The sequence below is a fragment of the Hylobates moloch genome, unplaced genomic scaffold, assembly GCF_009828535.3.
Source record: "Hylobates moloch isolate HMO894 unplaced genomic scaffold, HMol_V3 SCAFFOLD_15, whole genome shotgun sequence".
In the NCBI taxonomy this organism is placed as follows: Eukaryota; Metazoa; Chordata; class Mammalia; order Primates; family Hylobatidae; genus Hylobates; species Hylobates moloch.
Genome location: NW_026652290.1, coordinates 76,328,538 through 76,343,075, shown reverse-complemented (window position 1 = coordinate 76,343,075; position 14,538 = coordinate 76,328,538). Strand labels below are relative to the sequence as shown.

The 14,538-nt window shown below is 38.5% G+C and overlaps 1 protein-coding gene and 1 pseudogene across 1 annotated transcript in view; one reads left to right on the top strand and one right to left on the bottom strand.

The window, feature by feature from the left end:
* Positions 1-14,538, top strand: part of GTF2A1L (general transcription factor IIA subunit 1 like) — a 59,564-nt gene that overhangs the window by 13,130 nt on the left and 31,896 nt on the right. The window contains exons 4-5 of the mRNA XM_032176391.2: positions 11,437-11,492; positions 14,367-14,451. Coding sequence (XP_032032282.1) covers positions 11,437-11,492; positions 14,367-14,451 — 141 coding nt within the window. The remainder of the gene's footprint in view (positions 1-11,436; positions 11,493-14,366; positions 14,452-14,538) is intronic.
* LOC116483703 (translationally-controlled tumor protein-like) lies at positions 1,833-4,392 on the bottom strand (annotated as a pseudogene).

Below are 14,538 nucleotides of genomic sequence, written 5' to 3'. Positions count from 1 at the left end.
GTTGAACCAACTTTACATCCCAGGAATGAAGCTTATTTAGTTGTGGTGAGTTAACTTTTGATGTGCTGCTGGGTTCAGTTTGCTAGTATTTTGTTGAGGATTTTTGCTCTATGTTCATCAGGGATGTTGGACTATACTTTTTTTATCATGTCTTTTTCAGGTTTTGGTATAAGGGCGATGCTGGCTTCATAGAATGAGTTAGAGAGGAGTCCCTTCTCCTGAACATTTTGGAATAGTTTTCAGCATATTTGGAGTAGTATCAACACTGCTTTGAACATCTGGTAGAATTCAGCTGTGAGTCCATCTGGTCTGGGGCTTTTTTTGGGTGGTAGGTTTTTTATTACTAATTCAATTTTGGAACTCGATATTGGTCTGTTCAGAGTTTTAATTTCTTCCTGATTCAATCTTGGGAGATTTTATGTTTCTAGGAATTTATCCATTTCCTCTAGATTTTCTAGTTTGTGTATGTAGAGGTGTTCTAATAGTCGCTGAGGATCTTTTGTATTTCTGTGGGATTGGTTGTAATGTCATCTTTGTCATTTCTGACTGTGCTTATTGGAATCTTCCCTTTTTTTCTTTGTTAATCTAGTTAGTGTTCTATCAATGTTGTTTATCCTTTCAGAGAACTAGTTTTTGGTTTCACTGATTCTTTTTTTCCCCCTTAATGATCACTGTCAGAAAATCATTGATTCTTTGTATGGATTTTTGGGTCTCAATTTTGTTGTGTTTCACTTCGATTGTAGTTATTTCTTTTCATCTGGCTCTAGGGTTAGTTCTTGTTTTTCTAGTTCCTCTAGGTGTGATGTTAGATTGTTAATTTGAGATCTTTCCAACTTTTTGTGGTAGGCATTTAGTACTATACAGTTTCCTCCTAACACTGCTTTTGCTTCATCTCAGAGATTTTTGGTATGTTGTGTCTGTGTTTTCATTTATTTCAAAGAATTTTTTGGTTTCTGCCTTAACTTTGTTGTTTACCCAAAAGTCATTCGGGAGCAAGTTTTAAAATTTCCATGTAACTGTGTGATTTGGAGAAATATTGATATAGATTTGTTTTTGTTTTTGTTGTTGTTGTTTTTTGCTTCCAACTATGTTAGTCTTTTTATTCTCTTGGTAATGTCTTCCAGAGTTAACTACTTCTGTTGTAGGTGATAAAAATGTATAAGGCTCTACTTCAGATATTGATACTGCTATGAGCATGGTCTTTTCCTTTACTCAACTGAGAATTAAAACTTGATTCTTTTTTGTATTCCAGTCCCAGAAGTAATTCCCTCTATAGAAGTTATCTAATGATAGTCTTATTCATCCTAGTAGTGGCTTACAACCAGGCTCTAACCTCTCCAGGAACACTATAGGATGGATTTAGCATAAACATATATTAAACTAAAAAGGATTCTTTCAAATGAGTTTAAGTGCATTTTATTTTTAGACAACCTACCTGACAATTTTTTTTTTTTTTTTTTGACAGAGTCTTACTCTGTCACTAGGCTGGAGTGCAGTGGTGTGATCTCGGCTCACTGCAACCTCTGACTCCCTGGTTCAGGCGATTCTCCTGCCTCAGCCTCCCGAGTAGCTGGGATTACAGGCACGCACCACCATGCCCAGCTAATTTTTGTATGTTTAGTAGAGATGGTGTTTCACCATATTGGCCAGGATGGTCTCCAACTCCCAACCTTGTGATCCACCAGCCTTGGCCTCCCAAAGTGCTGAGATTACAGGCGTGAGCCACCATGCTGGCCGACATGTTTTTCTTAAAAACAATGCTTCCACTCCAAAGATATAATGGTCGAAATAAATGAAGAGCTCAAGATGACATCAGTCCAATTTATCTTAAGTCATTGTGTCATGTGGGTGATAGGCAGCAAGCAGTTGTGATGACAGGTGATACAGCCAAAGTAATTGCCAATTGGTTGACATTTTTCCATTTCTAAACCATCTTTAAAGAAAATCATATACAGGGTCACACCATCCTCATGGTAGAGCAACCATGCCATCTGGATTCACGTTTTTACTGGTAAAAAACTGGTAGTTGTTGAAATTAGTAGGATGTGCTTGGTTTGTTCCACAGCCTCTGTCATAAAAGGTTTTACTGTTTAGGTCTCTGTTCTTCAAGTTGGCCTTTGATTGATTTTATGTAATCTTTGATGTACTTCTTGTAGGCTTCTTTTGTGAAGCTTGTTTCCTGCAAGTGATGGTTCATGACAGTATCAACATAAGTGATTAATGTGCTTTCGGTACCTTCACCCTCAGGGCCTTCTGTGTAGGCATTTCTGTCAATGTTACCCTCTGTCCTACTGACCATCTTCCTCCCCACCCCCCCGTCCCACTTCCAGGCACAGCCAGTCTGCAATCTCCCGGATATTGTAAATGTTGGAGAATAGCTCATCATGGCTGATAAGGTCCGGGTAGATAATCTTGATGGCAGCTGAAGGGAGATGCAGTGGTGCTGGCTTAGCAGGATTCCATAGATCAGAGTGAACATGATGCAGCTGGAGCAGTGCTTGGTGGGTGGGAGGAGTGGGTGGAAAACGGGATTTCTGTTTTTATTCCTCTGTGGTCTATGAGTATGGTTGGTATGATAATTTTTTTGAACTTATTGACATTTGCTTTATGGCTGAGCATGTGGTCAATTGTGGAGTATGTTTCATGTGCAGGTGAGAAGAGTATTGTTCTATGGTCAATGGGTGGAGTATTCTGTAGATGTCCATGAGGTCCAATTGGTCAAGTTTAAATTCAGAATTTCTGTGTTAGTTTTCTGCCTCGATGATCTGTCTAATGTTTTCAGTAGGGTGTTGAAGTCCCCCACTATTATCGTGTGGCTGTATAAGAGTTTTGTAGGTCTAGAAGTACTTGTTTGTAATTCTGGGTGCTCCAATTTTGGGTGAGTGTATATTTAGGATAGTTAAGCCTTCTTGTTGAATTGAATGCTTATCATTATATAATGGCCTTCTTTGACCTTTTTATTGTTGGTTTAAAGTTTGTTTTGTCTGATGTAATAATAGTGACCTCTGCTCTTTTTTTGTTTTCTATTTGCTTGGTGGATCACTCTTCAGCCCTTTATTTTGAGCCTATGGGTGTTTTATGTACATCTTGTTTTTTATCTAACTTGCCACTTTGTGCCTTTTTAGTGGAGTAAATGTTTAGACCATTTACATTCAAGGTTAATATTGATATGTGAGGTTTTGTTTTTACTGAGAAGGAGTCTTGCTCTGTCACTCAGGCTGGAGTGCAGTGGCACAATCTCAGCTCACTGTAACCTTCGTCTCCGGGTTCAAGAGATCTCCTGCCTCAGCTTCCTGAGTAGCTGGGATGGCAGGCGAGCATCACCATGTCTGGCTAATTTTTGTATTTTTAGTAGAGACGGGATTTCACCATGTTGCCAGGCTGGCTGATCTCAAACTCCTTACCTCAAGTGATCTGCCTGCCTCGGCCTCCCAAAGTGTTGGGATTACAGGCATGAGCCCCTGTGTCTCTGGCTGATATGTGAGGTTTTGATCCTATCATGAAATTGTTAGCTGGTTGCTTTGTAGTTTCTGTTGTGTGGTTACTTTATAGGGTCTGTGGGCTTAAGTGTGTTTTCATGGTAGCTGGCATCAGTCTTTTGTTTCCATGGTTAGAACTCCCTTAAGGAGCTCTTGTACTGGTGGTCTAGTGGTAACTAATTCCTTTAATGCTTACATGTCTGGAAAAGCTTTTATTTCTCCTGTGCTTATGAAACTTAACTTGGCAAGGTATGAAATTCTTGGTTGGAATTTCTTTTCATTAAGAATACTGAAAATAGGCCCCTAGTCTCTCCTGGCTTGTAAGGTTTCTGCTGAGACGTCTGCTTTTAGCCTAAAGGGTTTCCTTTTGTACATGATCTGACCTTTTTCTCTAGCTGCCTTTAAGATTTTTTCTTTAGCATTGACCTTTGACAGTCTGGGAGGGCAGGAGCCACGAAGAGTGGGGCTAGATTGGGCACATCCATCTACAGGTCCCCCAGTGGCAGGTACAAGCACGGATGCTGAGGGAGAATCCAGTGGGCAGCCACCAGGTGCCCAAAGGTGTATCTAGGCATGGAACTGGGAAACCTCCTTGGCCCCAAGTTCTCTGCACAGTGATGAGGGGCAGCCAAAAATTCTAATCCAGGGTAGTGAGTGCTCCAGATATCTGGAGATCTGCCTAGGCATGGAGTGGAGAGGGCCTTCCTGCAACAAGATCTCTGCATTGGAGGGGTGGGATGACTCAGGCTACTGGACCAGGCAAGCAGGTGCTATGAATACCTGGAAATCTGCCTAGGTGTGTAGCAGAGAGGGCCCCCTTGCACCAGGATCTCTGCACAGGAAGGGTGGAGTGGATCAGGCTGTTAATCAAGGTGAGTGGGTGCTCCAAAGGTCTGGACATCTGCCTGGGCATGGAGTGGAGATGACCCTTCTGCAGCATGATCTCTGTCCATGAAAGATGAGTGGCTCAGGCTGCTGGTTCAGGCAAGTGGGTGCCCTGAATGCCTGGATTTCTGCCTGGGGGTGGAGCAGAGGGGACCCCACTTCACCTCGATCCCAGGGGAGCAGGCAGGGGCACCAAGTGATGGCACATGCAGTTCAGTTTCAGATTGCCAAGCTGGCCCTAGCTGCAAGTCTCATTGCCCAGGAGAAACTGCAACTGTAGCAGCTCTCCTCCCACTCCAGGCTTGCAACAGGGAAGAGTATAATTCCAGTACCTACTTCTGAGGTGCTTTCCACCTCAGAAGTGGTGAAGGCTGTGGAGGCTACTACCCTGCTCCAGAGCAGGTGCTTCTGTCTCTGGCCCAAGAGTAAAATGCTTGTATGGCCACGCAGCTGGGTTGCCTAGAATGGCTGACTTTGTACGCACCCATATTAAAAATGGCCTCCTGTGCTTGGTCCTTTGTCTGGGAAAGTGTCTGCAGCTTCTCCTAGTGTTTTTCCCTCACAGCGTCTCCAACCCTCTCCCCAGGTTAGCTTCAGGGATTGGGAGAAAAAAAAAGTTCTCCCTCAGCCTGAGTTGCTCTGATCTCCAGTGGAAAGGTGAGTCACTGATTGAGGCTGTCTTTCTCTCTCATATACTGGGGCTTCACTTACTTTTATCAGCCAAATGCCATCACAGTGGCTGTTTGGCGGGATTCTCGTCTCTGGGATTTGGAGTATCCTGCATGATTCCACTGGATTCTCATTTTCCTTCTTGAATTAAAGCTCACACCATTGATCTTTATTTACTATTTTGTTATTTCCAAATGGTGGAGGCCTGCTAACAGGCATTAATCTGCCACCTTAGGAAAAAAAGGCTGTATTAACTCCCAGCTTAAACAATGGCACAAATGCTTTTCCTTGTACTTTTGTATGCTGCAGAAATGCTTTATCCTTCTATTTCATCTCATAAAATATTAAAAGGAAGTATACTTGCTAGTTGAAATTTAGTATAATTAATAATTCTTAGATTATGCAAAGGACTTTCTTAAGTGAAATATTTTTGTGGTTGTTCCTGCTGTTTTTGTCTGTTGTGTTTTTTTAACTGTGAGTAGCAATTGAGCATAAAGTGACCACTTGCAAGGTTTGGTGCTACTAACTTAATTCATGCTAAGATGTCTACAGTTTTACTTGTTATTGCTTTTTCATCATCAGTTCAAATGTCAGCAAAACCAAATAAAAATACTAAATGAGCAAAAGGCATACTTTGTCTTGGTATTATGAAAATAGTTTTGACCTTATGAACACCCTGAAAATGGCCTTAGGTACCCTCAGTGGTTTGTATATTACACTCCGAGAACTGTTGTTCTGCACGTAGGGTGACTATATGTAATTTATAATCTAGTTTTGAAAGAGAGACAAATAGGATTCTATTAATAATTACCTCAGAATAACAGTTGTAAACTGGGACTGGCCTGGGCAAACTGGGATGTGTAGTCACCTTTTTTCTAGGGGTCTTCAAGTCAGCTTCTGTATTTGGTCTTCATGTCACATGATCTTTTTAAAATGATACTATCAGTCATGATGGAAGGAAGGGAAGGGAGGAACAGGGACACTGAGAGGTTTTTGGTGGCTTTTATATTTGAGCATTAAAACTCCTGAAGTATAGGTGTAAACTGTATGTCCGATTGTTCTTGAACTTAGCTGTGTTGAAAATTTCAGCAATGTGGTTGGTTCTTTAGGTGATTTGAGAGTTAGAATATTGTTTGGTCATCAGGAGACATCTTTTATGCTAATGAGTATTCACAAAGAAGAAATTCACCTGTTTCTGTATTTCCTGAATCATGTAATTTTATTATTAAGATTTGGATTGGTTCAAAGAAGATCCAAGAATCATAAAACTATAACTGCCACAATGTATCAAAGAATTTTTGATGGTGAATAAGAAACAATACACTTATGAATGTGGATATTGTTATGCCATGTTAGTGTATTATAACATTCTTAAAATTATGTTTGTGGAATTGAATTCTTGCTATGTTAAAATTTATTGTTAAATTTACTATTTCTAATGAGAACAAAGATACAATATACCAGAATCTCTGGGACACAGCTAAGGCAGTGTTAAGAGGGAAATTCATAGCACTAAATGCCCACATCAAAAAGTTAGAGAGATCTCAAATTAAGAATGTAACATCACAATTGAAAGAATCAGAAGCAAGAACACATCAGCCCCAAAGCTAGCAGAAGACAAGAAATGACCAAAATTAGAGCAGAACTGAAGGAAATCAAGGCACAAAAAACCATTCAAAAGATTAATGAATCCAGGAGATGGTTTTTGAAAAAATTAATAGAATAGATAGGCTGCTGGCTAGACTACTGAAGAGAGAAGATCCAAATAAACACAATTAGGAATGAAGGGAATGTTACCACTGACCCCACAGAAATAAAAATAACCATCTTAAACCATCAGTCTAGCTGCTGGCTAGACTAATAAAGAGAGAAGATCCAAATAAACACAACTAGAAATGAAGGGAGTGTTACCACTGACCCCACAGAAATAAAACTAACCATCAGAAACTATTGTGAACAACACCTCTATGCACACAAACTAGAAACCCTAGAAGAGATGAATAAATTCCTGAACACATACACCCTCCCAAGAACTTAACCAGGAAGAAATTGATTCCCTGAACAGACAATAAGGAACTCCAAAATTGAATCAATAATAAATAGCCTGCCAACCAAAAAAAGCCCAGGACCCGATGGATAAACAGCTGAGTTCTACCTGATGTACAAAGAAGAGCTGCTACTATTCTTACTGAAACTATTTCAAAATATTGAGGAGGAAGGACTCCTCCCCAGCTAATTCTGTGAGGCCAGCATCATCCTGATACCAAAGCCTGGGAGAGACACAACAAAGAAACCTTCAGGCCAATATTCGTGATGAACATCACTGCAAAAATCCTTAACAAAATACTTGTAAACCGAATTTAGCAGCACATCAAAAAGCTAATTCACCATGATCAAGTGGGCTTCATCACTGCAATGCAAAGTTGGCTCAGCATACTCAAATCAATAAATGTGATTCATCATATAAACAAAACTAAAGACAGAAACCGAATGCTTATCTCAATAGATGCAGAAAAGGCTTTAGATAAAATTCAATAGCTTTTCATGTTAAAAACTCTCAAGAAACTAGGTATTGAAGGAACATACCTCAAAATAATACAAGCCATCTGTGACAAACCTACAGCCAATATTATAAAGAATGGGGAAAAGCTGAATGCATTCCCCTTGAAAACAGCACAAGACAAGCATGCCCTCTCTCACCACTCCTATTCAACATAGTACTGGAAGTCCTAGCTACAGCAGTCAGGCAAGACAAAGAAATAAAGGACATCCAAATAGAAGAGAGGAAGTCAAACTGTTCCTATTTGCAGATGACGTGATTCTATATGTAGAAAACTCTATAGTCTTGGCCCAAAAGCTCCTTCAGGTGATAAACAACTTCAGCAAAGTTTTAGGATACAAAAATCAATGTACAAAAATAACTAGCATTCCTATACACCAACAATAGCCAAGCAGAGAGGTAAACCAGGACCACAAAAAGAATAAAACACCTAGCAATACAGCTAACCAGGGAGGTGAAAGATCTTTACAATGAGAATTACAAAACACTGCTAAAAGAAATCAGAAGACACAAACAAATGGGAAAACATCCCATGCTCATGGATAGGAAGAATCAATACTATTCAAATGGCCATACTACCCAAAGCAATGTACAGAATCAATGCTATTCCTATCAAATTACCAATGAAATTCTTCACAGAGCTGGAAAACACTATTTTAAAATTCATATGGAACTAACAAAAAGCCTGAATAGCCAAGGCAATCCTAAACAAAAAGGGCAAAGCTGGAGGCATCATGTTACCTGACTTAAAACTATACTACAGGGCCACAGTAACCAAAACAGCATGGTACTGGTACAAACAGACCCATAGACCAATGGAACAGAATAGAGAGCCAGGAAATAAGGCTGCACACCTATTGCCATCTGACCTTTGACAAAGTCAACAAAAGTAAGCAATGGGGAAAGCACTCCCAATTCAATAAATGGTGCTGGGATAACTGGCTAGCCATATGCAGAAGACTGAAGCTGGACCCCTTTCTTATACCACATACAAAAATCAACTCGAGATGTATTAAAGACTTAAATGTAAAACCCCAAACTGTAAAAACCCTAGAAAACAACCTAGGCAATACCATCTTGGACATAGGAACAGGCAAAGATTTCATGACAAAGACACCAAAAGCAATCACAAGAAAAGCAAAAATTTACAAGTGAGATCTAATTAAACTTAAGAGTTTCTGCACAGTGAAAGAAACTATCAACAGAGGAAGCAGCCTACAGAATGGGAGAAAATATTTACAAACTGTGCATCTGATAAAGGTCTAATATCCAGCATCTATAAGGAACTTAAACAAATTTACAAGAGAAGAACAAACAGTCCCACTAAAAAGTGGGTAAAGGGCATGAACAGACACTTTTCAAAAGAAGACATACATGCAGCCAACAAGGATATGAAAAAAAGCTCAATATTACTGATCATTAGAGAAATGCAAATCAAAAACACAAGGAGGTACCATCTCACAACAGTCCGAATGGCTGTTGTTAAAAAGTAAAAAACTAACAGATACTGGTGAGGTTGCAGAGAAAAGGAAATACTTATATACTGTTGGTGGGAGTGTAAATTAGTTCAGCCATTGTGGAAAACAGTATGGCAGTTCCTCAAAGAGCTAAAAGCAGAACTGCTATTTGATCCAGCAATCCCATTACTGGATATACTCAGAGGAGTATAAAGCATTCTACCATAAAGACACGTGCAAATGTTCATTACAGCACTTTTCACAATAGCAAAGACAGGGAATCAACATAAATGCTTATCAGTGACAGACTGGATAAAGGAAATGTGGTAGATATACACCATGGATACTATGCAGCCATAAAAAACAATGAGATCATGTCCTTTGTGGGAACGTGGATGGAGCTGGAGGCTATTATCTTCAACAAACTAATGCAGGAAAGACAACCAAATACTGCATGTTCTCACTTACAAGTGGGAGCTAGATGATGAGAACTCATGAACACAAGGAAACAACAGACACTGGGTTTACTTGAGGATGGAGGGTTGGTGGGGGCAGAGGAGCAGAAAAGATAACTGCTGGGTACTGGGCTTAATTCCTGGATAACGAAATAATCTGTACAACAAAATAATCTGTAAAATCTGTGACATGAGTTTACCTGTGGAACAAACCTTCACATGTACCCTTGAACTTAAAATAAAAGTTAAAAAAAATTAGTATTTCTAGAACATATACGTGAAGACCAAAGTTATGACACTTTTAGTTTGAGTAAAAATACATACTCATTTAAAACGTACTTTGTTATTAAAACCTTCTTGAATATTAAAATTTGTTTCACTCACATTTAGAGGTATAACTTGTGAACATATAAAAATAACTTATTTTTATATGTTCAAGTATAAAAGTTGTATCAAAATTAAGTAGGAGCTGCATGAAACTTCATTATAAAACTGTTCAATGCTTTTATTCCAATGTCTATAAAGAAACTTTAAAAACTCTTTTATAGTACTGTTTGATTTATTTAAATATAGAGAATTATCTTACAGGATTTATTGCAGGTTACCTAAAAGAGGATGATTGTTGCTATTTTTTCTCAAGGAATTCATTTAATTGCTTTAGACAATGTGTTAACAGATTTTTGTTTCCTCTCAGGCTATTACTTAAGCTGTAGCAGCTTAAACTTTGCTCACTTCTGCTAATGAGGACTAATACCATTGTGTTTCTGCCAGTCCAATTCTTTCTAATTTAGCTTTTCTAAAATAATGCCTATTAATAAGCAAAGTCATAGATGAACAGAGGATAAAAATAATTCTGTGCTTCATTAACCATCAATCTGTAGCCTTTCTTCTGTTGTTTTAACGTGGAAGGAATGGTTAGTTTAAAAAAATGTTTGCTTTTATGAGTTGTTTGTTTTATGTGATGGAGCCATTCTAATGTCAGGAACAGATCTTTGGGGCAATTTTCCTTAATGCAGTATGTGAAAAACAGGCCATAATAAATATTACATTAACACATAAACATGCTAAACTTTGTGTTTTTATTAAAGAGGAGGGAAAGTGACATTCTAACAGCTATATTTAGTCATATTCAGGTAAAATGAACCTTGAGTATCTAAGGTATACGGTTACATTGATCAACCAGGATCCCTCTAGTTATTATTTTTCCTTTGCTTATTTTTAAATGATAGATTACATTTACAGTTAGCTGGTCAATCTTTGAGATATATTGTAAATGAAAGGCTGGTTAGCATAGAAAACTGGTAGATAATAAAGGAAAGATATATGGGATTGTAGGTCTAATGTAGGTCGAGTTGTCATTCTGAGGATTTGTTTTCTTATATATTTTTAGCAATTGTACCTGTTTTATTGCAGAGACTTGAGGAGACATGTTCTTATTCATTTGTTCCTAAAACTATTCAGGTGTGCTTGCTTACTTGACCAAAGTACTGTAAATAACTTTTCATAAAATAATGAATTGGAATTTATTTTGAACCTATACAATTTAGAATGGGTTTATGTTGGGCTACATATTTATGCCCAATATTATAGTCTCTCGGAAATGTGCCACTTTAATAAATATTTAATAAATATTACTTGACTTACTAAGGACAATCTAGGTGTTTCGTTATGGATTTCCAAAGTACAGTATAGTTGATTACAATGAGATATTTCCTTTCAGCATTTAAAGGATTTTATTTGTAAAGTCTTTATCTGAAGTTGTGGCAAAAAGTGTAATTACTTTTTACCTCACTTGGAATCAGGAAGTTTAGAATTCACCAAGGTTTAACCTGTTAGTGATAGAAAATATTTTTTAAAAATAAGCTATATTTAGTGATTTTATTAAATTGGTAAATTCTAATGAATATATGTTTATTTTGTTTTCTATGCAGCATCATTAGTTATTCCTGCTGGTAGAACTCTTCCAAGTTTTACCACAGCAGAACTGGTACGTAGCTTACTTAAAATATATTTTAAAAGACATGTCCCACTGTTAGTGAGTGGTGGCAAAATGCTGAACATAGATGTAATTTCTTACCCTCCAGCTGAAAGTGAAAAGATGTGGCTGGGCGTGGTGGCTCACACCTGTAATCCCAGCACTTTGGGAGGCTGCGGCAGGTGGATTGCCTGAGATCAGGAGTTTGAGACCAGCCTGGCCAACAGGCAAAACCCTGTCTCTACTGAAAGTACAAAAGTTAGACGGGCATAATGATGGGCGCCTATAATCCCAGCTACTCAGGAGGCTGAGACAGGAGAAACCTGGGAGGCGGGGGTTGCAGTGAGCTGAGATCGTGCCATTGCATTCCAGCCTGGGTGACAAGAGTGAAATTCTGTCTCAAAGAAAAAAAAAAGATGTGGTAAAGAGTGGGGCGACAGAATAGCATCTATAGCATAGATGTAATAAAACTCAGAAGTTCCAGAATTGACATTTTCTTGCCAAGTTTTCCTGTCTTTCAGAGCAGTTGTTAGCATCTTCTAAGACTATACGTACAAGGTTAGGAAATGTCTGAAGTTATGTTGTATGGGGTTTTAATATACTATATAATGTTATATGCTGGTTACATCCTAAATAGATAATTTTGAGGTTTTTTTTTTTACTGACTTTTTCCCCTCTAGAATGGATCAACATCATAGTTTTGACTTTAATTAAACTGGAATATTTTTGTCATTTTGTACCTTTGTGAAGTACAGCTTGTTTATATTCTTCCCCTTAGTACTTGAAGGCAGAAGATAAATTTACAAGTTAACATAGAAAATCAAGTAGTTTTTCAGGTAGAGAAGAATAGCAGCTTTTCACTTTTATCTTTCTTCCGTGGTACTGAGAGTATATAATCTACTAACTGTTTTTTAATTTTCTTTCAGCCCATAGGTTGCCTTTCTACGGCAAATGCTTAGGGGGCTAGTTATTTCCATTTCTTCACTAAGAACAGCCAAAACCACACACCTTAATAGGATTTTTGGAAAGAATGGTGCTGCTTTTGATAGGAGACCAATGAAGAAATACCTCTGCCTTTGGAATTCAAAGAAATATTTTTTTCCTGTTTAAATAAATAATAAGCTTGTATTAATAAAAAGTAAAAATAGGCTGAGCACAGTGGCCCACACCTATAATCTCAGTGCTTTGGGAGACTGAGGTACTGGCCACCATAGCTAGACCACATGGCTACAATTTTTTTTTTTTTTTTTTTTTGAGATAAAGTCTCACTGTGTCACCCAAGGCTGGTGTGCGGTGGCATGATCTCGGCTCACTGCAACCTCTGCCTCCCAGGTTCAAGTGATTCTTCTGCTTCAGCCTCCTGAGTAGCTAAGATTACAGACGCCTGCCACCATGTCCAACTAATTTTTTGTATTTTAGTTGAGACAGGGTTTCACCATGTTGGCCAGGGTGGTCTCAAACTCCTGACCTCAAGTGATCCACCCGCCGTGGCCTCCCAAAGTGCTGGGATTACAGGCGTGAGCCACTGTGCCCGGCCTGTGCAAAATTTAAAAAAAAAAATTAGCCAAGCATGGTGGTGTGTGCCTGTAGTCCTGGCTACTTGAGAGGCTGAGGCGGAAGGATCACTTGAGCCTAGTAATTGGAGATTACAGTGAGTTATGATTGCACCACTGCTCTTCAGCCTAGGCAACAGAATGAAACCCTGTCTCTTAAAAATAAAAAGGCAAAACGTTTATAAATAAAAGAAAGAGTTCTGTCGTCTTATACTGCAAGAATAAATATTTTAACTGTTTGATGTTTATTCATCCACACTTCTTTCATGAAAGCTATATTAGTTTTCGGGATAAAAAGTAGGAATACTCTTTTTACTGTTTCTGTAATTTCTGTTTTCTAATTTAGTAATATAGATGGACTGCTTTCTTTCTTTTTTTTTTTTTTTTGAAACAGAGTCTCGCTGTTGCCCAGGCTGGAGTGCAGTGGCACGATCTCGGCTCACTGCAGGCTCCGCCCCCTGGGGTTCACACCATTCTCCTGCCTCAGCCTCCCGAGTAGCTGGGACTACAGGCGCCCGCCACCTCGCCCGGCTAATTTTTTGTATTTTTAGTAGAGACGGGGTTTCACCGTGTTAGCCAGGATGGTCTTGATCTCCTGACCTTGTGATCTGCCCGCCTCGGCCTCCCAAAGTGCTGGGATTACAGGCGTGAGCCACGGCGCCCGGCCTGATGGACTGCTTTCAATTTCAGTTAGTACAAATTGGCCTTCGTGGATGTAACATAGTTTAATTAACAAACTTTTGTTGGTGAACATTTAAATTATTTCCAGCATTTTTCTAATATAGTATTCCATTGATTATGCTTGTATATATGTCTGTGTGTTTGCGTGATAATCAGGATAAATTTCTAAAAGTAGAATTCGTGGGTCAAAGGTCATTTGTATTTTCAATTTTGGTATATATATATTGCAAAAATTATCCTCCGAAAGGATTGTACCAATATGCATTCATACAAACAGTGGTTTGCGAGAACCAATTTTTATCACATTCTCAACAACACTGGATGTTATCAATCTTTCAAATTTTTGCAGGTCTGAGAACCAATGGCCCTGCAAAGCTATGTCTTGGGCAAGTTTTTCGAGTCAATGTTTATACTGTTCATTGGGACTTACTGGCTTCGTTGCTAATAACTGTAGAATAGGATTCCTCTTGATCCTTAATGGGATGATCAATATTGAAAAGCTATTTTATTCAAAGAACTCAGCCCTAATGTTAAATGTTAAGTATTGTCAAACTATTGTCCAGAATCAGATTTTTTGACTCCCTGTGAGATCAGGGAAGTAAATAAAGTAAAGTCCTTTTCTAACTTTCTAACATAAATTTCTTATATCTAGGGCACTTCAAACTCCACTGCAAACTTTACTTTTCCTGGTTATCCCATTCATGTACCAGCAGGTGTGACACTACAGACTGTATCTGGTGAGAGTATATTCTAAGAATATTTTTGTTTTTAGCATTGGTACTATTTTTTGGACATTAAGCTTCATGATTTTAAACAAACGTATA